Source organism: Equus przewalskii, chromosome 3 (assembly GCF_037783145.1).
Source record: "Equus przewalskii isolate Varuska chromosome 3, EquPr2, whole genome shotgun sequence".
Classification (NCBI taxonomy): Eukaryota; Metazoa; Chordata; class Mammalia; order Perissodactyla; family Equidae; genus Equus; species Equus przewalskii.
The window spans coordinates 116,805,480-116,829,828 of NC_091833.1; the positions used below are offsets into that span (position 1 = coordinate 116,805,480).

The following is a 24,349-nucleotide window of genomic DNA, read 5'->3' on the forward strand; positions in this document are numbered from 1 at the left end:
ATCGTGACCAGCCTCCTGGGGCAGAGCCCAAGGTGGAGAAGGCAGGGGTTAAATCGGGAGGGTAAATGGAAGACACCAGCTCACACTGACTCAGCAGGGTTCACTCCAGGAATGCAAGGTTGGCTTGAGGTTAGACAGTCTGTCAATGTCACTCACCTCTCTGGCAGCCACAGTCAACACTCAGAGGGCAGAAGGGTCAGGGGGAACTCACATCGGGTGAGGCTGTGGTGGAACTGAAGCGATACAGTTCTCGGAGGCTCAGAAGAGGCTGTCAGAGGCCCCACCTTCATGAGGAGCTTCTCCCCTCGCCGTGCTCCCAGGCAATGGCAGCAGCCTCTGTCCCCCAGTTACTGCCCTGGCCTATGATCGACACAGTGGGGGCTTCAGCAGCAAGCTCCAGCCAGCTGAGGGCTCTGAGTCCCACCTACAGCATTTGCACCCCTGCTGGTTGCCCCCCGAGTCCCTCTGTCCCTTCACTCTGCTGTCAGAAGCCTGGCTTTGTGTGGGACAGTGCGCACCCCTCATGATGGTCTGACGGAGTCGTGACGATCCTGCTCCCTGCCCTCCCGGCCTCCTCTGCAGCTGGGTGTGGCCCAAGCTCTGAAGGACGAGTGAAGGGAGAAGCAGAGAGAACATTCTCGGTGGGGGTGGGACCAGCATGAGCAAGGGCCGCTGGTCAGTTTCGGGAAGAGAGGGGAGGCTGGCGGGGCCAGAGCACAGACTAGGGGGTGGGGTGGGGCAGAAGAGGGGCTGGAGGGAGGGCATCAGACCACTGAGATTAGGGGAGGCTCCAAGACAGGTGTGGGAGGCAGTGATATGGAGAAAGCCTTGGCCTGTCACCTGGAGACAGGCGGTAAGACCTGGTCCAGGGTGCGGGCCATGGAGATGACAGGAGAGAAGGCGGCTCTGGGTGTCAAGGAGCAAGAATGGCGGGTAGGGCCTGTGCAGAGAAGGACCCCTGCCCTTCTGGGCTGCTCTGGGTGGAGGGCCTCATTCCCAGGGTGGGGTGAGGGAGCCTGGGTTTGGTTTTAAGTTTTAATACCCTGCACATTACTTGGCTTGGGCCCTGCCCTTGGGGCCTGGACTCGGTTTCCAAGGCCTGCCCTGGGACAACCCGGGGCACCCAGACCTGAGCCCCACTTGCCCAGGGGCAGGCCTGGGGGACTGAGAGGGGTGCAGGCTCTGGAGAGGGCCTGGACTGGACCCCCTGTCGCAACTCCCTGGGCCACAGGGCCAGACCCTCCCCATGGGGTCGCAGGCTCCCTTCTCCACTGAGGCAGGGCAGCTGGGGTGCTGGCTCCGGGTGCCCCAGCCCCGAGGCCACGGCACCCACAAGTGTGGGCTGCTGGTGGCCCGGGAGAGAGGGCTGCGCGGGCAGCAGGACAGGCCGGTTCCTGGGAATGTCTTTATTGCCCATGAGGCAGGGAACAGAGTGGAGGCAGGATGCCCCCCGGGGGGGTCTCAGGAGCGATTCTCAGCCCGCTTAGGGGGCCGAATCCGGTCGTTGATCCAGTCCACATAATTGGTCACTCGGGTGTAGACACCTGGCTTATTGAGGCGCCCGCAGCCATCGCCCCAGCTGATGATGCCGTACAGGTAGGCCACACCGTTCTTCTCGCAGGCCAGGGGCCCGCCTGAGTCCCCCTGCGGCGGAGCAGCCGGTCAGAGCCAGGGCCGGCTGGGGAGACCCGTGGCTCAGCTCCTCTGCACCCCGGAATAGCCCCACCGGCCCTCCTGCCCCGGCCTCCCTGATCCCAGCCCTGAAAATGTCCTTAGAGGAACCGAAAGTCCAGACGGGTCTCAGAGCTCCCCTGTGATGCAGGACCCCCCGGAGCTCTCAAGGGGGACTCCTGACAGAGGGGGGACAGACGGCAAAGGTATTTCCAAGTAAGGGAACTGTCCACTTTCCCCGAATGCCGTGGACAGGACGGTCATCTCATTCCTGGCTGCTGCGGCAGCATCTGGCCAGTCTTTCCTGCTCGAGCCCCACCGTGGCTCCCTCTCACCTCGACGACCAGCAAGGCGCTCTTCAGTCTGGCCCCGCCCCACCCACTGGCACCCCACATGGACGAGGTGGGCCCCTGTGTGCTGGCACATGCTCTCCCCCTCACTTGAAATGCCCTCCTCGCCCCCTGGCAAACTCCCATTCACCTCTCAGGACAAGTGCAAATGTCCCCTCCTCCATGAAGCCACCCTTGACTCCCCCAAGGGTGTTCCCTGTACCACATGGTCTGGTGTCAAGCCCCCCACCTCTTTTGCCAATTCTCAGTTGTGTGGCCTTGGAAGAGTGTTTGGACTTCTTTTGGTCTCAGTTTCCCCGCCTATAAAATGGGAGTAAAGCAGCTCCTCCCTCTCAGGGTTGACGTGCAGCCTAACAAGACCCCACCCGTGGAGCCCTCGATAGGCGTCAATTATTGGGACTGGCTGATCGATTGAGCCCACCTCGGGGAACTCTGGGTGAAAAAGGTTTGGCCTTTGGTGTTGTGCAGACAGCCCTGCCCTTGGCTGGACAGCTGGGCCGTGTCTGGCTTTGTGACGCCAGCCCCACCCTGGGCCTCCGTCTCCCCATCACCGGGAGGAGGGACTTCTCTGCCCGGCTGTGAGGGCCTCCGGAGGGGGTGAGCACCCACCCTGGGGGCTGGCCCCCAGCTAGCAGGTGCGCTCTCTGCCCTGGCTCCCCGGCTGGCCCTGAGGGTCGGGGTCCCTTTGGGCTCTGAGCTCCCCAGGTGGTTCCGAGACTTGGCGGCAGGTCTGGCCTCACCTGGCAAGCATCGGACTTGCAGTCGAAGTAGCCGGCACACAGCATGTTGGGGCTGATGTCGGCCCCGTACACCTCCGGGCTGCTGCACTTGTGGTCGGCGACCAGGGGCACCAGTGCCTCCCGCAGGGAGCTGGAGTAGCCGCTCAGGTCTGGGGACACGGGGCTCTCAGGGTGGGCGGGCTCGCCGTGGCTGGCCTCCGCTCCCCTGGGCACGACGCTGGCGCGCTGCCCCCACCCTCTACTCACTCTCATCCTGGTGGCCCCAGCCCGCAATCTGGCACTTGTGCCCCGCGGGGAAGGCGCTGCCGGGCTCCGGCAGGCAGACGGGCTGGACAAACTGGGAGCGGACGGCACAGCGGTCGCCCTTCTTCTTCAGCCGGATCAGCACTGGGCGGGAGAGAGGCCAGAGGTCAGCCTGGGGCAGGAAGTGTGATGGACGGAGCGTGGCCACTGAGTCACACTGCAGCGCAGCCCTCCTGGGCAGAGGCGCTGTGGCCTGGGAGACCCAGGAGGGGCTGGAGCGCCCGCCCAGGGCTTCCTCCTGCCAGGCCGAGGCCGCTCTGCCACACCGGCACCCTTGCTGCCCTGGCCCCTGCCCCTCCCCCTCCACTCTCCCTTCCCCTGTGTCTCTCCTTCCCTGCCCTCCCTCTCCCCCTCTCCGGCCCCTGTCTGAGGACTCCCAGGCCTGCCTGGGGCCCACCCCTGCCTCTTTCCTGGCTCTGGTCCCAGGTGTGCAGCGAGCACACATCCCCAGACCCCCTGCCCCCAGCGTGCCCCGAGCCTCACCGAGGTCGTGGTCACTGGGGTTGAATACCGAGTACAGGGGATACGGGATGTACTTCTCGATGCCAAACGTCTGTGTGACATCCGTCGTGCGGTTGAAGAAGTGTTGACCCAGGACCACTGAGACGCTTTCCCTGGAGGGGCTGTGCAGGGGGCGCTGGTGGCAGCATGACCCTGGCCTTCCCCTCGGGCCCCTGAGGTTGGCTCTCCCCCTACCCATGGCGCCTGTGCATCCAAGAGACAGCCCCAGGAGGGCGACGCCCAGCAGGCCCCGCAGCCCTGGGGAGAGGCTGAGCAGGGACTGGGTGTGGGCAGACGAGACACCAGGGCCGCACCCACAGTCCTGGGCAGCACCACCTCTAACACAACCCCATTAGTAACCAGAGGGGCCTCATGCAGGCCCAGGCGGGGTCAGCCCTGAGACTGGGCCCCACTGGATGGATACCCGACCCTGCCTGCAGCCCGGCCCCAGCTCATGTCTGACTTGTGCAGTGCCCCAGACACAGGCCCTCACTCCCGCTGGGCACAGGGCCTGGGCCCCCTTGGTCAGCCCCTCTGCTCCCGACCTGGGCCTCCGTTTTCCCCATCTGCTGTGTATGGTGGTCATCTCACCCTGGCTCGGCCCTTCTGCGTGGGACTCCACCTCCAGGCCACTGCGGAACCTCGGCCACTCGGCCCTCCCAGGCCTCAGTCCCTCCTGGAAAATGGGCTCCCACACCCAGGGCAGCTGGATGCCCAGCACACAGTGGGGCTCGGTGCCCTGGCCCCCAGGCAGGGCCAGCAATGCGAGTCCAGGGCCAGAGCTGGGGGCTCCTGGGCCTCACTCCGGCGGCCTCTTAGGGTGCGTGGACAGCGAGCTCGTGGCTTGAAACACCCAGGCCTCCGAAGAGCGCGAGGGGCTGAAAGAGCTGTGTGGAGCCGGGGGCCAGGCTGAGGGGGCACTGGCGTCCTCTCCACAGGCTCTGGGCACCCAGGTCTGCTCTTTGCCCCCACTAAAGTAAGGTACCCCTCCTGTGCCCCTGCCCTCATCCATGCCCATCCATGCCCATCCACGCCTGTCTTGTTTCACCCACCTCCACAGCCCTGCTTGCCCAGACCTGGGGTCCGGCCCACAGTGGGTGGGTACCCCTAGGCAGCTTGGCCCCTCCCCAGCCCCTCCCTGGTTGTCCGAAGGGGATGCCTGCTCCCCTCCCCAGGCCTCTTAACCCTCTCATCCTATTCCTCGCTGGGGAGGCCTCAGGGGTCCCATTTCACAGGCCCAGCAGGAAGCATGCCGCAGGGCACACAGCAGGCAGCACAGGGCAGGACTTCCGCCCACTGTCCCGCCCCCCACGTTGTATTCCCTGGGGTAACCCTCAGCCTCCCCCAGATCCTGACGCCTGGAATGCCACTGTCAGGTCCATCCCCTCCCACCGGACCCCCAGGGGGAGCCCCCCAGGCAGAGCCTCAACCCTATCACAGCGGTGGGAGAAGGCAGGGTCTGGCTGGCCCCCTAGCTGTGCAGTGGTGGGTCTCGCACCTCGAGCCCCACCTCGGCTGTCAGCCCCACCCTGCCTTCGCCGTTTGGACGCGCTGAATGGGCGGGGCCTCCAACTCCCTGCCCCCTCTGGTGCCACTTGCGCAGACTGGGAGGAGGGGTCTGCGCGGGGACTGGCTCCGCCCACCGCCCTGGTGCGCATGCGCGCTCCCCGCTCCTCCGAGCACCGCCCCGCCCCGCCCCGTCCCGCCGCGCCCCGCCCCGGGCACGATTGCCCAGACCTCCCGGTGCAGGGACTGGACGGCCACCTAGGGACGGGGATGGCTTCCCAAGGCAAGGAAGGGAGCAGCAACCCGGGCTGGGGACGGGGTGGGTCTCTGCAGCCTCCATGCCTAGCGCTGGGCTGAGCACTGAGTCCCACGTGGATCAGAGGGGCCACGGAGAACGGAGGGACCGAAGGATGGGGGTTACATGGGTAGGTGGGGACACATGGGGACACGTGGGTGATGGTTAGGAAGAAATGTATGAGGACAGGCAGATGGAGGATGGGGAGGGAGAGTGAGGGATGGGTGAGTGGGCGGGTGGGGATGGATGGGTGAGGAATGGGGGATGGAGGGTAGGTGATGGATGGATGCATGGGGGCGGGTAGATGGGTGGTGGATGGAGTGGAAAGATGTGGAATGGGTGGTGGGGATATGGCCGGTGGGTGGGTGGGTGGGTGGAGGTGATGGGGATGGACGAGGGATGGTTTGAGGGATGGCATGGGGGTTGTGGACACTGGGGCCAGAACTGCTCACCTGTTGGAGAAGCAGTGGGCCGCAGACACCACCCAGCAGGTGTGGACAAGGCTCCCTGCACAGAAGTTGTTCCCGATGTAGATGGCGGCCAGCCAGGGGTGGGAGCCAGGCAGCGAGGACGAGCCACCGATGATGCGTGGCCTTAGGAAGCTCCTCTTCTTGTGCCGCTTGCCGCAGTTCTGGCGTCCAGCTGGGGCGGGCTCACGCAGGGTCAGCAGGACCTCGGGGGGTGGGGCCTGCATTCTGGTGAGGGATCCTGGGAGCACAGGTCATAGGTCATACCCCCGGCCAGAGAGGGTGCTGGCTGGACCCACTGTCCACCATCCTCAGGCCCCCTGGCGGTTCACCCGCCTCCTGCTCCACCCTGGGCAGCTCGTCTGGGGGAGGGTCCAGGGCTTGGGTCCAGCTCAGCCCTCATGGGCACATGATTACTCTCTGAGCCTCAGTTTCCTCATCTGTAGGATGAGGAGAACAATATCCGGTCACAAGGCCTTGTGGGAACCAGAGTGGCCTAGTACACCTGGCAGGTGTTCACGTCCCTTCCAGCAGCCTGGACCCCAGAGCCAACCTAGGATGGTCAGAGAGCCGGCTGGCCTCCTGGAGCTGCCCACCCCCAGGGTCTGTCTCCAGGGGTGCCTGCTTGGCTTCCCACCCATGTTTTTGGGAGCTGTCCCGGCACGGGTTCAGGCTAGGCAGGAGCCACCCAGAAGACCTGGTGACCGGCTTGCCTGCTCTGACCCCTGGTGCCAGCCTACTGCAGGGCCTTGGACCAGCTCTACTCCAGTGAGCCTCAGTTTCCCCATTTCTAAGATGGAGTAGTGGTCATCCAGAGAGAGAAGGCCAGGCATGGGGGTGGGGTGGGGAGGACCACAGGACAAACTGCTGTGACCTCGGTGGGAGGGGAGCAAGCTGCGCGCACCGCAGGCGGCCAGGCGGCAGTACTCCCAGGAGAGCGCGCTGTCCTTCACCACGTAGCACCAGGGCCTCTCGTCCTTGTCCGGGTTCCTGGAGAGCACGGAGAGGCGGGTGGGGTGGGGAGCCACACGGCCCCTCAGAGAGGGCAAGCGGGAGAGAGAAATGGGGACACCTAGCAGGGTGGGGCTTGGGACTTCCCCAACAGCATTTTGCTCATTCTACAAATGGACACAGTGGCCTTAGGCCCCGTGGGCCTGATCCCAGCCGCAGGCTCCCGTTTGCTGGGGCCGCCACCCAGGCCAAGGGGTCAGGCGCCCCCAGGGGCAGGCCAGGCCTGGAAGGTTCCCCCACAACAGACCCCACCCGCCCGCCCTGGATGCGGTGGCCTGGGGTGGGCCAGGCCAGTGCTGACCGGCAGTAGGCATGGGGGCCCAGGCCGAGCAGGGCCGCGGCGCCCACCGAGTCCACATGCAGCTCCTGGTAGAGCAGGTCGGAGTTCCAGGCCAGGCAGCTGAGGCCCGAGGCCGCCGTGCTGGACACGCCTCGGTACTCGGTGCCATCCCCCTTAAAGCAGCGCTGGGTGGGCACTGTGGGCAGCATGGTGTGCAGTGAGCCTGGCCCCGGGCTGCATCCATGCTGACCCCCAGCCCCCAGGGGGCCAAACAACTCACCGATGTTGCAGAGCCGCCCAGCGTGGTCCGGGGGGCAGGCGCACACGGAGGTCCCAGTGGCCACAATCAGGTGGCAGGTGCCACCGTTCAGGCACGGGTTGCTCAGGCAAGCTAGGGGGAGGACTCAGAAGCTAGGCCTCACGCCTTGAGGTGCCGGCCGCATGGGGGTGGGGTCAGGGCCCGGTCGGAGCCCTGGAGCTCGGTGCTGGGTAACCCTGGGTAAGTTCCTTCCCCTTGGGTGGGATGGGGACACGGGTTGGGAAGGCTCTGGGACGCCTTCCCTGGCCATAGGTACCTGTGTGGCGGGTGCCCTCGCACTGGACGTGGCCCCCCGCGCACTGGCACCACTCCACCCTGCCCTGGTGCACGCGGGCCCAGCGGTCACCCTCCTCCAGGTGCTCGTAGCGTGTCTCATCGAAGCATTTCTCTGCGGGTCACACAGTGAGTGCCCTGCTCCCTGCGCGCCACCACCCTCCCCTGGGGGGACCCTCCCGCCCTCGGCAGGCACCCTCCCACCCCATCCTCCCAGGACCTGGCCTGGACCCGCGGCCCCATGGACCCGCTCACCCGTGCCACAGTCCTTGCCCGTGAAGGCCACGGGGCAGGCGCAGTGGTAGGACTCGGGGGCCTGCGTGTTGGAGCACAAGCCCCCGTTGAGGCAGGGCCCGGAGGCACAGGGATCTGGGCCAGCTGGGACACACAGGAGGGGTGGGGGTGTCTGAGGGCCCAGCCAGGCCGCATCTCCCCTACCTGTGACCCTCCCTGCTTGCCAAGGGACCCCAGTGCCTCCATCAGGCCTGCCGCCTTAAAGTGGCCCCCTGGGTTCCTTGAAATGCAGGTGCCCTGGGAGGCACAGGCCTCCCTGCCCTCCCCAGACCCCCTGCCCAGCGCTTAGACCCTGGCGGGGGGCCTCTGGCTCTGCACTCGGCAGCCTGGAAGCCCACCCCCACCCACCCCTGTCAGGCAGCAGAGTCCCCTCCCTTGTGCCCCCAGACCCTACTAAGCAGGCTGCTGGCACAGCACCCTGCAGATGCCACAGGTCCTCACCCCTGTCTGGGGCTCTGCCTGTGTGGCTGCAGGGCCTGGCCTGACCACCAGGGGGCGCCTTGGCCCCAGCAATGACCAAGGCAGCGGCTCCTGGCAAGGGCGGGGTCCTGTGTGGGAGAGGCTCCCCGCTCTACACTCCTGTGATCCCCTGGCCTGGTTGCTTCTCTGCCTCTGCCTGGCCCACCAGGCCTGCAGTGGGATCAATCCTGGAGCCCCCTCCTGCACTCGACGCAGCTCTGTCCCCTTCATCCCCACCCCCATCAGCACACTGACCCTGGCGCCTCCCTAGCTCACCCTCCAGCCCCAGCCCCAGCCCCCTCTAGCAAGATTTGGCGTCCCAGACCCCCAGGCACCCACCTGGGCCCTCCTGGGGCGCAGGGACCTGCATACAGTAGCCCCAGGCCCTGTCTCGGTCATAGTTGTGAGTCGTGGCACACCTGGGGGCAATGTACACAGTGACTTGGGAGTCCCAGACCAGACTTGCCCATCCCAGCCCTGACCCACGCAGGGTGCCCCTCTGACCACTCTGGGAGCTCTCTCCCATTCACTCGCTCACTCATTCATTCGTGACACTTGCTGTGTGCCAGGCTCATTGTGGAGTAGGGAGGGCAGAGGATGGGAAGGTCTCCGGGGGTAGTGGGAGGCTGGGGGGACTGGGAGGAGGGGAGGCTGGTGGTCTGTGCTTGCAGGCCTTGCTGCAGCCCGGGACCCACCATTTCCTGTGGGCGCTTCCCTCCGAAGTGCAGGAGTGGAGCATGCGGCCGCCATAGCGGAAGGGGAAGCTGCAGGGCTGCCCGTCCTCGGTGAGCACTGCAGGGGAGGGGCAGGGGTCAGGGGGCTCCCTTGCTGGACACCTCCTGACACCCCATCGCACACCCCGCTCCCCAGCAGCCGCCTGTGTTCCTCCCGACCCACCCACCCAGGTGCAGCCGGCCACCTCCTCCAGAAAGCCCTCCTGACCCACCTGGGCCCCCAGGGCTGCTGCTGGAGGGGGCCGCCCTGGGTGGAGGGGCGAGTCCCTCACCACCGGGTCCCTCTGCCTCTGAAGCTCTCGTGGCTGGGGTCGCAGGTGTCACGGAGGTCACGGGGATCACGGGGGTCCCAGGAGTCACTGTGGCTTTAGGTTTTGGGGGTTCCGTATAGTTCTAGGAGGAGCCAAGAGGGGTGTGACCAGCATCGTTGTGGGACAGGCCCCCCTCCCAGTCAGCACCCACCAGGTGAGCTGGTTGCAAGCCTCGGCCTCAGTTTCCGCATTGGGGCCATCAAGTCTTGGAGCAGGGACCAGGGGGACACGAAACCTCTGAGGCCTCAGCTGGGCCTGTGCCCTCCCCCTCCTGCCGAGCCCAAGGGGTTAGACAGACTGGCTCGGGGTCTGCCCAGGCCAGGCCCCCCCCCCGCCCTCCAGGCCCGCGTCCTGGGGGTCTGCGGTAGGGCATGGAGAGGAGCAGCTTGAGGCCCTTAGATCCCCCACCTCCCACCAGACACTCGGACCCAACAGGGCCCAGAGAGGGTGGGGGCCCAGCAAGTTGGAGCCCAGGCCCCAGGCCCCGGTCCACGGGCCAGCCTAGCAAGCCCACCTCAGCCGCGAAGGCCAGCTTTCACCACATCGGGCCTCACGCCCGCTCCACAGCCCTGCCTGGCCTCGGCCTCAGGAGCCAGAGTGGGCACAGGAGCCCATGGCACTGTGTGATGGGGTCAGCGCTCACCCTGCCAGCCCGGGGCCGGGCCCCATGAGGCGCCAGCGGCAGCAGCAGCAGCAGCAGGAGCAGGGAGAGCCCGGGCAGAGGGCAGGGGCTGGGGACCCAGGCCCGGCGCCCCATGGCTCCTCCTGAGCTGGCGTGAGGGGCAGCAGGAGGCGGGAGCAGAGCAGCCACGGCAGGTGGGGTCAAGGCCGCCTGGAAATGATTAACCCTGGCTGCCTCCCGTGCTGGGCCCACAAGTCCACCATATCTGCTGCCCAGCTCACCCAACCCAGGCCAGAGGGCCCAGCTGTTCCCTCTGGCCTCAGCCATGCTGGCCCTGGGCCTGCCAGCATCCGTGAGTCTTAGCTTAGAAGCTTCCTCCAAGAAGTCTTCCAGGATGACTCAGCAAGCCCTGCTCGACTCCCGGCCCCAGCTTCCAGTCCCCTCCTGGCCGAGGGGCTGGCTGCTGCCTATTTGTGAATTATTCATAACCAGAGCGGCTTCCAGTGCTGAGACTTTTCGAGGGCCCAGGCCTGGAGGGTGCAGTGCTGGCCTCATGGCAACAGGCCAGGCACAGAGAGGAGGGCGTGCACACCACCGGTGTGTTACAATGATCCCAGGACGCAGACCTCCACTGCCCCCAGCACTTCAGCCTGGCCCCTCCCGGAATAAGCCTGGAGTGGGGACCCTCGTGGGAGTAGAGCCGGGGGGAGGTGGGTAGTGCCAGAGTCAGCCTGCCCTAACTCCAGGCAGTGCCCAGGAGTGTTCCCTCCCCCACCTATCCTGGACCCGCTTAGGCACTGCCTCCAGGAAGCCTTCCCGCCCCTGGACTCCCTCAGCCTTGGGCTTCCCCCATCACAGTCTAGATGACCTCACTGTCCCCATCTCCGTCCAGGTCTGCCCCCCACCCCATCCCAAGCCCTGGCTGTCTCTGGGTATCTCTGGTCCCCCGCAGAGCCCTAGCCAGACACCCAGGGGCCATCATGGGCCACAGAGACCTGGCTTGGGGTCCTGCTTAGATCTGTGTGCAGCTTGCTGTTCCTATTTGTGGCCCGGGATGGGGACACTATCCCTGGCTGCAGCCGCAGTAGTCCCTTCAGCCAGCCCCGGAATGCATGACTGGGGGCGCAGCACAGCTACCGCAGAACCTCTTCTGCAATTTCCAAGCCACCGCAGGGACGGGGCCCCGCCGCTTCCCCATGAGTCAGCTCGGCGCCCGCACGGGGCTGAGGGAAGGCTGGTGGCTGACTCTTCACTTTGGCCTGGGGATTGGCCTGGCACTGCAGCTGTCTCACTGTGCGCCCCAAACTGCATGCTGTCTGGTCCCCCGTTTTCCCTTCTGTGCAGAGGAAGGGAGAGTGGAAACTGAGTGGATACTCAGCTTGGCACACAGTGCGTGCTGGGGGCACAGTGGGTGCTGGGGGCACAGTGGGAGCTGGGGGCACAGTGGTGCTGAGCACAGTGTGTGCTGGGGAAATGGTGGTGCTGGGCATGGTGGGTGCTGGGGGCATAGTGGTGCTAAGCACTGTGGGAGTGGGGGGCACAGTGGTGCTGGTCAGTGGTACTGGGATCACAGTGGGTACTGGGGGCACAGTGGTGCTGGGTGCACAGTGGATGCTGGGGGCATGGTGGGTGCTAGGGGCATGGTGGTGCTGGGGACACAGTGGGTACTGGGGGCACAGTGGGATCTGAGGACACAGAGGTGCTGGGCACACAATGGTGTTGGGCAGAGTGGGTGCTGGGGGCACAGTGGGTGCTGGGCCCCTCTCTTCCATTCTGACGCCTCCCCCAGACCCCTGCTCAGAGCACCACTCATGGGGGTTTACTCCCTGGAAGCATCCAGAACCCCAGCAGCCTTGCTGTGCACCCTCAGGCCTAGGGCCCTCTCTGACAAACCTGCCATGACAAGACACCCTTCCCCCGCCAACTCTGAGGAGGGAGAGGTGTGGGGGGGCCCTCAGTGCTCCGCTGCTCAAGGTTGGGATTCCACCGAGGCAACCTGGCCAATGGCACCATCTCTATCTGCTTCAGCCCACCACCACATGGTGGCCCTGTCCACTGGCCCAGCCTGCCACCCAGTCCCCTCCTGACTCAGCTCAAGCCATTCTGTAATCAAACTTACTCCAGCCTCAGGGCCTTTGCATGGCCTGACACTCTTTCCCAGGCCTTCTCAGCAGCCAGGTTTCCACTCAGATGATCCTTTCACAGACAGGCCCTGCCAAACCCCCCCTCTAAATGAGGCCAAGGCAGGGGGACAGAGCACAGCAGCTTGAAAGGTGCCCACTTTGCCCATGGGATTCGTAGAGCACAGACCCAGAGCCTGGGCAGGAGACCTGGCTCAGAGCTGCAGACCACAGTGACCTGCTGAGTTCCCCAGGTCCCCCAGGCCGAGCCCTGCCCCCAGCGGCGGCCACTTGGAGAGGAGACCGTGGGTTGACCTTTGGGGGCTGCATGAAGCAGCTCGCTTCCTCGCTCCCTGCGGGGCTCAGCCTTGGTCCTGCCCACCTGTGACCTCACCACACAGACCCCTCCTCTCCCCAGCCCCGCCCCTGATGCGATTACAGAGCCCACGGGAACAGGGCTCCCTGAGGGCAGAGCCTGGGACTCCAGCACCCAGCAGGAGGCTGACACTCGCGGGGTCCTCAAGGTCACTTTATTGGGAGAATGCTGGATGCTGAGGGGCATCTGGGGTGCAGGGTCTGAGGAGCCCTATGAGCCAGCCGTGGCAAAGCCAGGTCCCTCGGCCCTGTCCTGGTTTGGCTCCAAGGCCCTCAAGATGGGCTCGGGCTGCCCCTCGAGATCACGGGCCTCCACACGTGTATCCGGGCGGCACAGTTCAGACGCAGGCTCAGGAGGGACGGCCGGCGGGGGCAGGGCTGCGGGCAGCCTCAGACGAAGGTCGCGTGGTGCGGGCTGGCTTTGGGCTTGGCCGGCCGGTCTGGGATGGAGCTCAGGCCAGGGAGGTCTGATGTTGGGGGCCCACTGGCCCGTGACCTCCGGGGGCCTGTCCGCACTCTTGAGACGCTGCCGCCCAGCCCGGGTGCCAAGCCAGCGACGCGGTCCACATCGATGATTGTGCTGACCGGGAGGCCTCGGCTGCCTCGGGCCCCGCCTCCTGTCACAGGGAGAAGAAAGAGGCTGTCACCTGTCTGTCCTGCTCTGGGCTCTGGAGCCCTGCAGGCACCCAGGACAGGAGACCCCTCCCCACCCTCCTTGCAGACATTGGCCTGGGGAGGGTTTCCCGAAACACCAAATGCATCCCAGAGACGGGTGACCAACCTTGGGCCCCCTGGCCTGGGGCAGGAGTGCCAGGAAGGTCTGCAGAGTGCCAACCTCATGGGCCCACCAGCCCCTCGCAGGCCCACGGCACACCCAGCAGCGTGGAGGGGCCCTGGCAGACAAGCCACGCATTATGGGGAGAGTCCCTCAGCCAAGAGAGCCAGGACCCTGAATCGACAGGCTGGTGCAGGCAGGTGGTGGGGAGAGCAGAGGCAGGGGCCGGTGCTGGGGGATGAGGTCTGGGTGTGCAGGGCCCAAGTTCTGGGTGGTGGGAGCCGGGGGAGGCCTTTACCTGCCACAGGGACACCCAGGGCCCCCTGCACCCTGCATTCCTCAAGTCTGTGCCAGGCCAGCCGGGGCGTCTCACTGGCTCGGGGCTGTCCCCCTGAGCCAGGGCCCCCTCCTTAGGAAGAGCTCAAGAGCTGTTCAGCACCTGAGTCCCCTGCAGCTCCCCATTGGCCTCAGCCCCCAGCCTTGCCCGTGCCACCTTCTCCTCGTTCTTCCTGTGGCGTTAGATGCCCCTCCCCAAGCCCTGACGATGCTGAGCTGTCCCCTCACCAGGGCTGTAAGTGGGGAAGGTGGGTGTGACTGGTCTGTGGGTTTGCGTTGCAGGAACGAGGACTCAGTGCTTGTCAGGGGGGGCTGGGGTGGCAGAAGAAATGGGCAAAGGGAGAGGAGAGGGGGCAGGGTCCAGGGCCCCACCAGGGCTCCCGGAGGATGCTCATGGGATTGAGTCAGCCTCCCGGAGCAGGGTGCAGCCAGCAAAGAGCATGAGGGGAAACTCTTGCCCCCACCCCACCCTGCCCCTCAGACACCCCGTGTCACTCCCACACCCGCTGCAGCTCAGGAACAGAGGGCCACAGTGAGGCCCCCAGGGTCATCTCACCCTGCCCACTCAACCCTCCCCCCGGGCTAGTATGGACCCCCTAATCCCTCCTGGAGGGCTGTCTGCAGGGCTTGTCCACAGGCCAAGGGGCCTTTGGGGAGGTGGGAAGTGAGGCGAGGCCCTCGGCCATACCAGGGAGTCCTAGCAGGGAGGCACCCCTGCCTGGACTGGGGGGAAGGACCAAGCACTGGGTGGGGTTGTTCCAGACGGGCTGGACCCTCAGGGCAAAGCCCCCAACCAGGAACTCCAGGCTTCCACCCACAGACCTCAGTGCGGGGCTTCTCCAAGGGCTGCAGTCCACAGGCCAGGGCAGGGCAGGGGCCCGAGCCCAGCTTCTGGCTCCCCGCCAGCGCCCTCCCAACCTGGCTGCCTGCTTATCCACCTGCCTGTGGCCTCAGGCCCAACTTTTCCCCCTTACAAAGTCCGCCCTTTCCAGCCCCTGCTCCGGTTCTGGGGGCCACGCTATGCTTTCCCACCCTATCCCCAACACCTCAGGCCGTGTGCCTCTTCCTCCGTATCAGCCCCACCGTCCGCCCTCTTCCAGGCTGCTCAGTGGTCAGCAGGCCTCTGGCTCCAAGCCCCCACCTCACCCCTAGGAGTTCCAAGGCTGCCTGAAACTGCCTTGGAAACTTCTAGACCCTGGGGTGGGCAGCCCTACCTCCCTGCCAACGCTCTCCCCCAGGGAGGCCCGCCCGCCCCAGGGCTGTCACATCTGGCTGGTACCTGGAGGGGCCCCTGGAGGACAGAGACATGTCTTCCTGGGTGCGGTCCCCAGGGACCAGAGAGGGTAGCACAGTGGGTGCTTGGCCAGTGTTCAGCCTCATCTTCATCCCCTGAGCCCCCAGGCTCACCCCCAGATGGGGGCCAGGCAGCACGGGGCCCAGGCGGGACTTTAGGGCCGGGGCTGGCTGGGGCTGGGCAGGAGCCCTAGCCTATCTTGCAGGGGTGGCCTCAGTGAGCCTGGTGCCAGGGACCCTCAGGTGCCTATGGCGGGCCCATGTCAGACAGGCTGGAGGAGGAGTCCAGCCCCCAGGGACACAGGGTCCTGCTGCCCTGACTCCCCTCCTTGGGCCTCAGTTTCCCCGGCCTTGCTGGTAGAGGTGAAGACTCATCTGCCCCCATGGGTACGAGGCCTATAAGCGAGAGTGGGGACGGCCATGGGGGTCAGCAGCCTGTGCTACCCTAGCTGCTCCATGGCCTCCAGGGTCCCCTGACCCCATGGCACCCATGCCTCTGGAAGTGCCTCTACACAGCCACCTGGGAAAGTCCTGGCCTGCAGGCAGAGTGCGGCGTCCTCTCTAATCACAGGTGGAGGCGGCGGACGAGGAGCCCTTCACCCCAGCCTACATAACGCATCAGCGTCAGGGCACCCGGCTGCACGTGTCATCCCCCGCCTCACACGGGGCTGCTCGGGCCAGGCTGTGTGTATCCTACTGAGGTAGGTCGGGCAATGGGAGAGGGTCTCAGGAAAAGCTAGTTCCCCTGAGGTCCAGGGGTCCACATGGAGCAGCCGTGACTGGAAGCTTCTCCAAGACAGACCTTTAGTCATTCAACAAATGTTCCACTATGGCTGCTGGGATCCACCCTATCCTTTGCCTGTCACTGGGTCCCCATGGCCCCAAGTGCCAGGCTGCAGGGCCGGGAGGTGATAGCGTGGGGCGGGTCTTCACCTTGGATTTGGGATCGTTGAGAGAGGCAGGCGTTTGCCCCCTCAATTGTTTCTCCCCACTTGGGGCATGTGTCTAGAGGGTAAAGGACCTGTAACCCCATAGGGGTTCAGGGGCTCAGCCCTCGCCCGTCCAGCCCCGTTTGCACCCCAGGAAGATGGAGGCCTGAAGATATGGGCCTCGGCCACAGGCCCCTCTGACCCCCAGGCAGCTTGGTGGGCTCAGAATTGGGAGGAACGCCTGTTTCTGGGGATGGGGCATTTTGTCCACGGGCCAAGGACAAGCACATCACAGGCAGGGTGGCCGAGGTCCAGGCCCTTCCTGCCTGATTGGCCCAGACTTGCTCTCCTAAGTGAGTGGCAGCTCGGGCCCGTGACTCAGTGACAGGGGTCCAGCCCCAGGCAGCAGGCGGCATCACGGCCTCCATGCCAGGGCCTGCCGGAGCGGCCGCCCACGCGGCTTCCCGAGCCTCCTCCAGCCCTTGCCTAGCAGGGACGGCGACAAAGAGGGCCCCACAGGGCTCCAGGGGCTGTCACTTCCAAGGGGAGGCTGACTCTGCTCTGCAAAAGGTTCGCTCCCTGTGCAGCCTCATCTGGATCCTCTGCCTCAGGTCCCTCAAACACCCACAGACTTGTCTCCCGCCCCTCAGGCTGCCCTCTGACCCCTCCTCTCCCAGGGGCACACAGACCCCATCCCTTCACTGACCAAGGTCTGCAGTTCCGACCCTGCAGTCAGGCCCTCCCTGGGGGGACTGTGCTGGAGCCCCCACCGTAGACCGGAACTGGAGCGCCTGTCCCGAGAGCCTGGAGACATTCCCTTCACCCACGGTCAGCCCCTCACCCGCTGTCTGTTGTTCGTCCCTCAGGCGACCCTTTCATTTGTCCACCAGCGTTCTCTGCGCTGGCTGCCAAGTCTCCTGTGGTCCTTTAAGCCTCCACATTGGGAGAAGGTGGCGGCAAGTCAGGACCCTCCTCTCAAGGTCAGCAGGGGACAGGGTTGCACCCTCAGCCACCTCCAGGTTCTCTCTCAGGACCTGACCCTAGCTGCCTGTCCCAGGGCCCTCCCTGCCCCCAGAGGGACCCTCCCCATCCTCTGGACATTTTGCTGCAATTTCTGCCCCCCATGCTCTGAATCGTCTCATCAACAACTCTGCAGTACGCAGCTGCAGGGCACCGGTCTACAGCCCCAGCAGCCGTGGCAAGGGAGGGAGCATCTGTGGGGAGAACAGGGATGGGGAGTGGTGGGGCCACACCTGGCGCAGGCATGCAGGCCCCAGGGAGAGGATGCAGGCAGGAGCTCCCGCGGTACCGGTCCCAGAGGGAGCAGCGGCCAAGGCCCAGGACCCCGTGCTGTGCTGGAGGGGAAAGTGGGGGTGGGGGTAGGTCATGCTATGTGCCACTGGTGGCCCGTGGCTTCCACTCTAAGAGACCCAGAGATCAGATGGAACAGACCCACTGCAGGGCACAGTGAGGAGGACACACAGAGAAGATGGGGCGAGGAGGGTGGATGCACAGCGGGAGACCAGGGCTATTGGCCAGAGCAGCCAGGAGGACGGAGTTGTCACAGCCATCCCAGGGGTCTGGGGAGATGCTGGGCTAGCTTGGTCAGCCCTGGAAGTCCATGGAGGCCGGCAGAGTGGGCCAGGCCAGTGCAGGAGCCCCCAGGCATCTACAGGAGAAGGTCCACTCAGGTCCTTCTGGCCAGGGCAAGGCCAGAGCAGCAGAACATGCTCTGGTGGAAAGAGGGGTTCTGGAGAGGCCCCAAGTGGAGAGTTGCCCTCCTGGCGACTTACAGGCCTGAGATTGGTGGCAGGGCCCCTAGTAGTGACATGTCCCAAGAAAGCCAGGCAGCTGCCCCATCCACATGATGGTTTGTGCTGGTGAGGGCTGAGCCGTCTGCCCCTGGAAGGCAAGTGTGCATGGGGGCAAGGCGGCCCTCGATCACCCCCAAACCTCTGCTGGGGAGACAGAATGTCTGAATGGACAAGTGCAGACTTGAACAGATATTGGAACAAGAGGCCAAGCCCTGGGCTGGGGAGACTTGCATATCTGTCCCGGGAGGCTCTGACACCCCTGGGGACAGGTTGTTGGACTGTAGTAGCAGAGGAGGCCTCCCCATGGCTGTTGTCTTGAACATAACTGGAGTAAGGCAGAGTTCCCCCGCAGTGTCCCCAGCCCAGGGCTTCCACCTCACCTGGGACTGGGAAGGTGTGACACACAGAGACTGTGGCCAGGGGTCCAGGTTAGGGGTGGAGAAGGAGGGAAGGTGGCTGACCACTGAGCAGCCAGGCACAAATGGGCTCCTGGGACTCATGGCCACACCAAGGGCATGTGGTCCAGCTACCTTCGCTACCAAGGTGAAGGGCATCGCCCCTTGAGTGGGTACGTGGCCTCTAGTCAACGGTCCAGCTCCATTCCCATGGGAACCTTATTACTAGGCCACAGCAACCCGTGGCTGGTGGTCTGCGTGTGAGCAGACAGGGAAAGCTACCCGTATCTGTTAGGAAGTGAGCTAGGGGCTCCCTGAGAGTCGCCACTCTAGTAACTGGACGTGCCTTTGGGGACCCTGGACACCAGGACAGTGGGGCATGAAGCCTCCCAGTGAAGGTGACTTCCACCTCCCCCCCCCCCCCCCCCACTGAGCAGCATCTCCTTGCGCCTGAGCACCCTTCCTTGCCTTGGGACCCTGGGCTGGGATGGCTGTGCGAGGACTCCTCTCTGGGGCGGGGCGTGCGGCTCTGCTGGCAGCCGCGCTCCTTCATGGTCACTGAGGGGCTGCACCATGGCCAAGGGCTGCTGCAGAGCCAGCTGAGGAGAGGAGCAGGGAGCCCAGCCTGGCCTGTGGGGCCCCGAGAACCCGGCCTCTGGAGAGGGCTGGGAGGGGCTCAGCCAGCACCCAGACCCAGCCCTCCAACACCAGCACAGCCAGAGGGCAGTGAGAGAAAACCGGGCTCTGCCCCATGGGCCTGGTGCCTGCGTGAGGGGGCCGAGTTGGGGCAGTGCTGGGAGAGTGTGGGGGGCCCCTCCTGGCCCTGTGGCCCATCCATTAGACAGAGGGAGGGCAGTTCAGCAGAAATTTCTCTGAGCCCAGGCCCTGGGGAAGGGCTCCAAACATCCCCTCACAAAGACCTCTCCCGAATCACACCAGGTCAAGATCTGTACCCTGGTCACGGCCCACTGACCCTTTACTCACGTGTCAATGCTGAGCACTGAGTGTGAGCTGAATGCTCAGACCTGGGAGCCAAGGCAAGGACCCAGCCTCAGTCCAACACTGCCTGAGTGTGGGGGGCCTGGGGCAGGGGCCACCAGGGCCGCCGGGGCTGCCGGGGCCACCGGTCAGCGCCGAGGGCAGCTCCTCAGCTGGCTCTGGACACCCTCACCAAAAACTCAGTTCAACAGATGTGTTTTTCTCACTAGGAAGGTGCCCTTTATCTGCACACCCTCTCTGAGTGTGTGGACACAGGCGTCTTCTCCCAGTGGGTGCCCACACCCTTGAGACAGTGTCACCCTCTGCACGGGTGTTGTAGGACCAGCACTTGGAACCTGACTCTCGCTCTGCCAGGACCTGAGGACACACTGCCACCGCCCCTCTGGTCCTCCCCACCTGGGACAGGGAACGCCAGAGGATGCCCACGAGCTTCCAGAGTTTTTGCTGGAAACAAATAGGTCCCAGTTAGGAAGGCAGCTGGGAATTAGGATGAAAACACCCACAGGACAGGTTTTTAGGTTGTGCCTTTGGAAGGAGCACTTCACACTGGGGGCTCAGTTCTGGGTCCACATGTCCTTTTGACTGTCTCTATACTCTGCCCGCATAGGGTGTTGACAGACACCCTGTGTACACCGGTGCCGGGGATGGAGGACCAAGGTGAGCGAGCAGCACGGCTCTCAGAGGCAGACCCTCCCTACTTGGGGGCACATTGCTGGCAACCCCCTAACAAGCTGCATGGCCCAGACATGGCCGTGGGGCTGGGGGCCCAAGGAGCATCACCACGTTTTGTTTCTCACCCTGGACAGAATCTGCAGTGGCCTCCATGCTGCTAAGAAACATTTCACAGCAACTGTTAGAATCAGTCAGCGTGCCCTGGACCAACGCTGCTTTGCAAAGCCTGGGAGATACAAGGCAGCGCTCAGCCCAACGCGCCTGGCCCAAGGGCGAAGAGACACTCCTCATCAGGACGGAGGTCTCAGGCGTGGGTCTCCCTTCATTGTAACGTGGAGGCAATAGACACAAGGTCCCCATGGATAAGTGAGTCTCTGCCACAGAGTCCGTAGGAGAAACCAAACTCTGTGGCTCCTGAGGTGAGGCCGCCCAGCCAGGCCGGCTCTCGTGGGTGTTGCGCAGGAGGAAGTTCCTTCCTGAGGCCCTTCCCCACACACAGCCTCGTCAGCTCCAGGAAGACTCTGGACGGACCACAGATCCTTCACAGCTCCTCACGGCCCACCTCACTGGCCTGTGGCCAAGGCCCCTCCCACCCCCTCTCCTGCTCAGGACAGCCTGAGAGCCAAGGGTTCAGGGTCCCCATCTCCCGCGGGCTGGGGGGCTAGCAGGGGCCATGGAACTGGTCCCGGCCAGTGGTGGTCAGGAGGAGCCTGCCAGGGCGCTGGGAAGACCTCCCTTCCCACATGGCTGGTGCCACCCCCTGTGCCCTGAACACATCAGGGACTGCTAGTGCACAGAAGATGCTGACGTCCCCGAGGGATGAGCCCAGGGAATGGAGAGTGCCTGGCCTGGGCACATGGCCATGCTGATGGTTGCTGGGCGGGAAGACTGAGCCCCGAGTGGGTAAACCATGTGGGCCCGCCGCCACAGGAGGCAGGTGGAGCTGAGAGAACAGGCCAACAACAGACCACGGCCAACCTCGGCTCCGGGTTGATGAAGAACAAGCCGGAAGAACTGGGCCTTGCTGCTCAGTGGCCACTGCCTGCACCCAACTCTCCTCTCCTGGAGGTAACAGCAGACGGGGGAGGCCGGACCACCAAGCCTGCCCCGTGTCCTCAGGGAGGTGGCCCCTGGCACGTTAGGCTGCAGCCTCATGGGTTCAGTCTCCCCATTCCTGCGGTGGTGGTCTCCCAGGGTCAGCGGTCCCCCACCGTCACACCTGCCCCCCTCGTCACTCTCGTTACTGCGGCCATTGCACAATGGTGTTTGTGGGTGTGTGTGAAGCACTCAAGAATATTTGTTGAGTGAATGGTAGATTTTTAAAAGCCAGTATATTAAGGTAATGAATCCATTAAAATATAGAATATTTTCCCTGGATTAAAATACATCTATAGTTTTCTAAAGCAGAAATGAATTTTCAAATGAGAAAGAAAAGAGTTTTAAACCAGTGCAATGATGAGATCTAGAGTTTATTACTCTTGGAAGAACACAGACTCAAAACTTAGGTGAAAACTACACACAGGTGGCTACAACGAAGAGCAGAAAGGGAAAGTCAGGCGCAGCGCAGACCGTGCAGAAGTGCGACACACATGGGAAGGCTGTGGCTGCTCCCGCGTCCGCGTCCACGTGCTGTCTCAGTGGGGTGCCAGGGGAGCCCACCCAACACAGCACTTGTCCTCCAAAGCCCTCGGATGTGTACACGTATACAGAACACAGTGACAAATGCCCCCCCGCTCCCCTCGAGATGCGGGCTGCAGGCCCCACAAGACCCGATCCTGGGGCAGGGCTTGGACTGCCGCAGGCATCCTGGACCAGGGGCCCGAGCAAAGCGGGGGGTCCATGTCGCCCCCAACAGCAGATCATATCCAGAAGTGTCCACACATCACGGAGCATAGAGAAGGGAAAGGGCAGCCACCAGGGGCTCTGAAAGTGTACAGTGAAAAGGCCTCACCTGCATTGCGGGGACGAGGGGACGCAGGCACACAGGCCACGGAGCAAGGGCGCGGCAGGGAGCAGAGCTGCTCCTGGAGGCCCCTTTCCCAGGAGGCCAGCAGCCTCGTCTCACCTTCTAACATTCGTGGTTCTCAGGACTAGTCTTGCCACCTGCCATTCCTGTCACCTTCACACACTAAGTTCCTGCTTCCATTCCGAGAAACACCTGGACTATTCGAGGTCAGGGACCCCACAGAAATTCCTCTGACGCCCTGGTCGCTGAGCCACTGCCTGGCCCACGCAGGCCCGACACACCTGCTGTGTGACCGAGCGGGCGGAGTGGGAACAGCCCTGCGGTGGACCACTGTGTCCGAGAGCGCAGTCCTGTCTAAGTCACGGGTGGCTTTACTTACGTGCTCAAGACAATACCGGTTTGTTTTTCAGTCTTGAGACTAAAACACTAGCTATCCAAATTTTAAAAGTTAACACATAAATTTTCAGAAATTTCCAGGGCCTTGCTGGCTGGTGTTAGTGGCCCTGGGACCAAGGAGGAGGCGGGTGAGGGGAGCGGCGCTGTCTGTCTGGGTGCGGGCGCCCTCATGAGCTTCGCCCTCTCCAGAGCGTCACACCACAGCCGCACAGGCACTCCAGGCCCTCCACGACCCTCCGACCGCACTGTGACCTCAGCCGCTGCGAGGCCCTCCTTCCAGAAAAGGCAGAGGCAGCGGCAATAAATACAGTAAGTGAGGAGGAGGAGGGCACACCCAAACGCCTTGCCAGATAGACGACTGGGGCACAGGCTCTTAGCAGAGCTGTTTCTTTTTATTGGAAACTGGGCGGACAACACTGGGTGGACAGTGGAGGAGAAGAGTCAAAGGTGTGTGGGGGAGTCAAGCCGGGAGGTACCTGGTCTCGGAGGTCCGGCCGGGTCCTGCGGGGTGGGGTCCTGCGGGGCGGGGGGTGGCGGCAGTAAAGTGCTGTTAGGGCTGCTGATGTCGCCCTCCCCCGTGAGCGTCAGGTCGGCCCCGTGCTCGCCCTCCACAGTCTGGACGCCCCCGGCCTCCACTTCCTGCGCGCGGGGCGTGGGGGTCAGGGGCGCAGAGAAGGGCGGGCTGTCGGCCGAGCCAGGGCTTGTCGCCGGGCTGTCGCGGCAGTCTCGGGCGGGCCCCTGGGGCTCTCTGGGCTGGGGAGCCTCCTCCCTGCCGTGGCCTGCCGCTGCCGCTGTCCTCTTGCCGAAGCCCTTGGCGGTGGGCGGGGAGGAGAGGGCGAGCTCGGTGGGGCTGGGAGGCAAACGCAGAAACTCAGGCAGCACCAGGTCCTCCTTCCTCAGCAACCCGCGCTGGTCGTCTGCTCTGTTGCTCTGAGCTTTGGAAATGAGCTCAAAAAACTCTATTGGAAGAAAACCCACAGTGAGCACGTTTTAGAGAGCTTCATACTCAGGTGTGCCACAGCAAAAAATGCTCGTCTGGAAAGCTCTCGTGATGGCTGTCCCACCCTGAGCCTTCGAAGGGCTGCGGGCCAGCAGGCGCTTGCACTCTCCACCATCTCGGCCCACAGAACTGCAGGGAAGGAAGACCCGGGCCTCTGGCACAGTGTGTTTTTGGGAGTCGCAAACAGCACTGTACCCCCCTGAAAATGCAGTTGTGTGAAGTCCAGACTTGGAAAAACCAAAACCCTGGACTGAACGCAGTCGTGTGTGGCCCGTGCTTTACTGGCACAGTGTCTACTCTGCCCAGGGTTTGATCCCGCTGGAGGCCCCTGACATGGCCTGGAGAGAAGGGACTGGCCAGACCCTGGGCACCACAGAGCCAGGAGTCCCGGGCACTCACAAGCTGGGAGCTGGGTGAGCCCACCCAGACAAGGGGAGAAGAACCCCTGAGAGGCAGCGTGTGAAGCCAGGCCTCTGGGGACACCAGCTCTTCGCAGAGGGTGGTCCTGACAGGGCCTGGGGGCAGCGCCTGGCCCTGACTCCCCTCCTGCCCGGAGCTCCACAGCCCCTGTGGGCCTGCCCCTCCCCAGCCATCCTCGCTTGCCTGCTGTATACTTCCAGCTTCTTGGCTGCTCCTCCAGAACTCTTCTTTTTCTTACCTGGGCAGCTTTTTAATTGTGATTTGAGCTCACAATTCAAAGTAGAAGATGTCTAAACTGAGCTTTCTCTAGCCTTTAAATTACAGTCTTAGTTTTTAATAAAAGACAAGGAGTTTAAAATCTCAAATCTTAATGGTTCTCAGAAATACACAAACTTCAGAGCGAGTGTGTGTTTCATTGCTGCCTCGTTGTGGCCAACTGTGGCCGAAGGAGCGGGTTGTATGGTTTTAAGGTTGGATTTCACAAGGAGCTGGGACAAGCCCAGCTGACTAGGAAGTACTCCCTGGATTAAAATTCAACTCACAGTAATAGCTGTTAATTTTGAGTTGCTTTTCATGCTTCTCTTTGTTACAAGCTTTTGGAAGAAAAAGAAATTTCTCTCACCTCTCCCTCTCTCTCTTACGTGCATCCCTCCTTTCTCCTGCAGGCCCAGGGGAGTGCAGCTCACCCCCAGGGCCTCTGACCAGCAGAGGTCAGCAAACCCA

General features: G+C 63.8%; 2 protein-coding genes and 1 long non-coding RNA gene across 16 annotated transcripts in view; 1 reads left to right on the top strand and 2 right to left on the bottom strand.

The window, feature by feature from the left end:
* Positions 1-1,391: 1,391 nt before the first annotated feature.
* On the bottom strand, positions 1,392-10,327 carry HGFAC (HGF activator). Of its 8 annotated transcripts, none has more exons than XM_070613447.1 (14): positions 10,158-10,327; positions 9,416-9,596; positions 9,165-9,261; positions 8,809-8,888; positions 7,972-8,094; positions 7,700-7,831; positions 7,405-7,515; positions 7,146-7,320; positions 6,738-6,823; positions 5,819-6,074; positions 3,548-3,687; positions 3,008-3,148; positions 2,762-2,910; positions 1,392-1,644 (listed from the first exon to the last, which is right to left on the bottom strand). In XM_070613447.1, the coding sequence occupies exons 1-14, from the start codon at positions 10,269-10,271 to the stop codon at positions 1,462-1,464; spliced, it is 1,968 nt and encodes a 655-aa protein (XP_070469548.1). In that variant the 5' UTR covers positions 10,272-10,327; the 3' UTR covers positions 1,392-1,461. The 8 variants fall into 8 exon arrangements, with proteins under 8 accessions (XP_070469548.1, XP_070469547.1, XP_070469553.1 ...); XM_070613446.1 differs by having other exon boundaries at positions 6,708-6,823; XM_070613452.1 differs by having other exon boundaries at positions 6,708-6,823; positions 7,972-8,032; positions 10,158-10,308.
* On the top strand, positions 5,306-24,027 carry LOC139082410 (uncharacterized). 2 transcript variants are annotated; one of them, XR_011538382.1, is made up of 3 exons: positions 5,306-5,496; positions 15,607-15,736; positions 19,979-24,027. It is a non-coding gene; the product is annotated as an uncharacterized lncRNA (long non-coding RNA). The 2 variants fall into 2 exon arrangements; XR_011538381.1 differs by having other exon boundaries at positions 5,308-5,496; positions 19,382-24,027.
* The window catches only part of RGS12 (regulator of G protein signaling 12), a 132,766-nt gene continuing 121,189 nt past the window's right edge, over positions 12,773-24,349 (bottom strand). For 5 of the 6 annotated variants that reach the window (XR_011538379.1, XM_070613442.1, XM_070613444.1 and 2 more), the window contains 2 exons: positions 22,683-23,165; positions 12,773-13,248 (listed from right to left, as the gene is read on the bottom strand). Coding sequence is in view for 5 of the 6 variants with exons in the window: in XM_070613442.1 (XP_070469543.1) it covers positions 13,022-13,248; positions 22,683-23,165 (710 nt within the window). In the remaining variant the exon portion in view is untranslated. Of the gene's footprint in view, positions 13,249-21,297; positions 23,166-24,349 lie in introns of those variants that run through there. The other variant, XM_070613443.1, reaches the window with a different exon arrangement.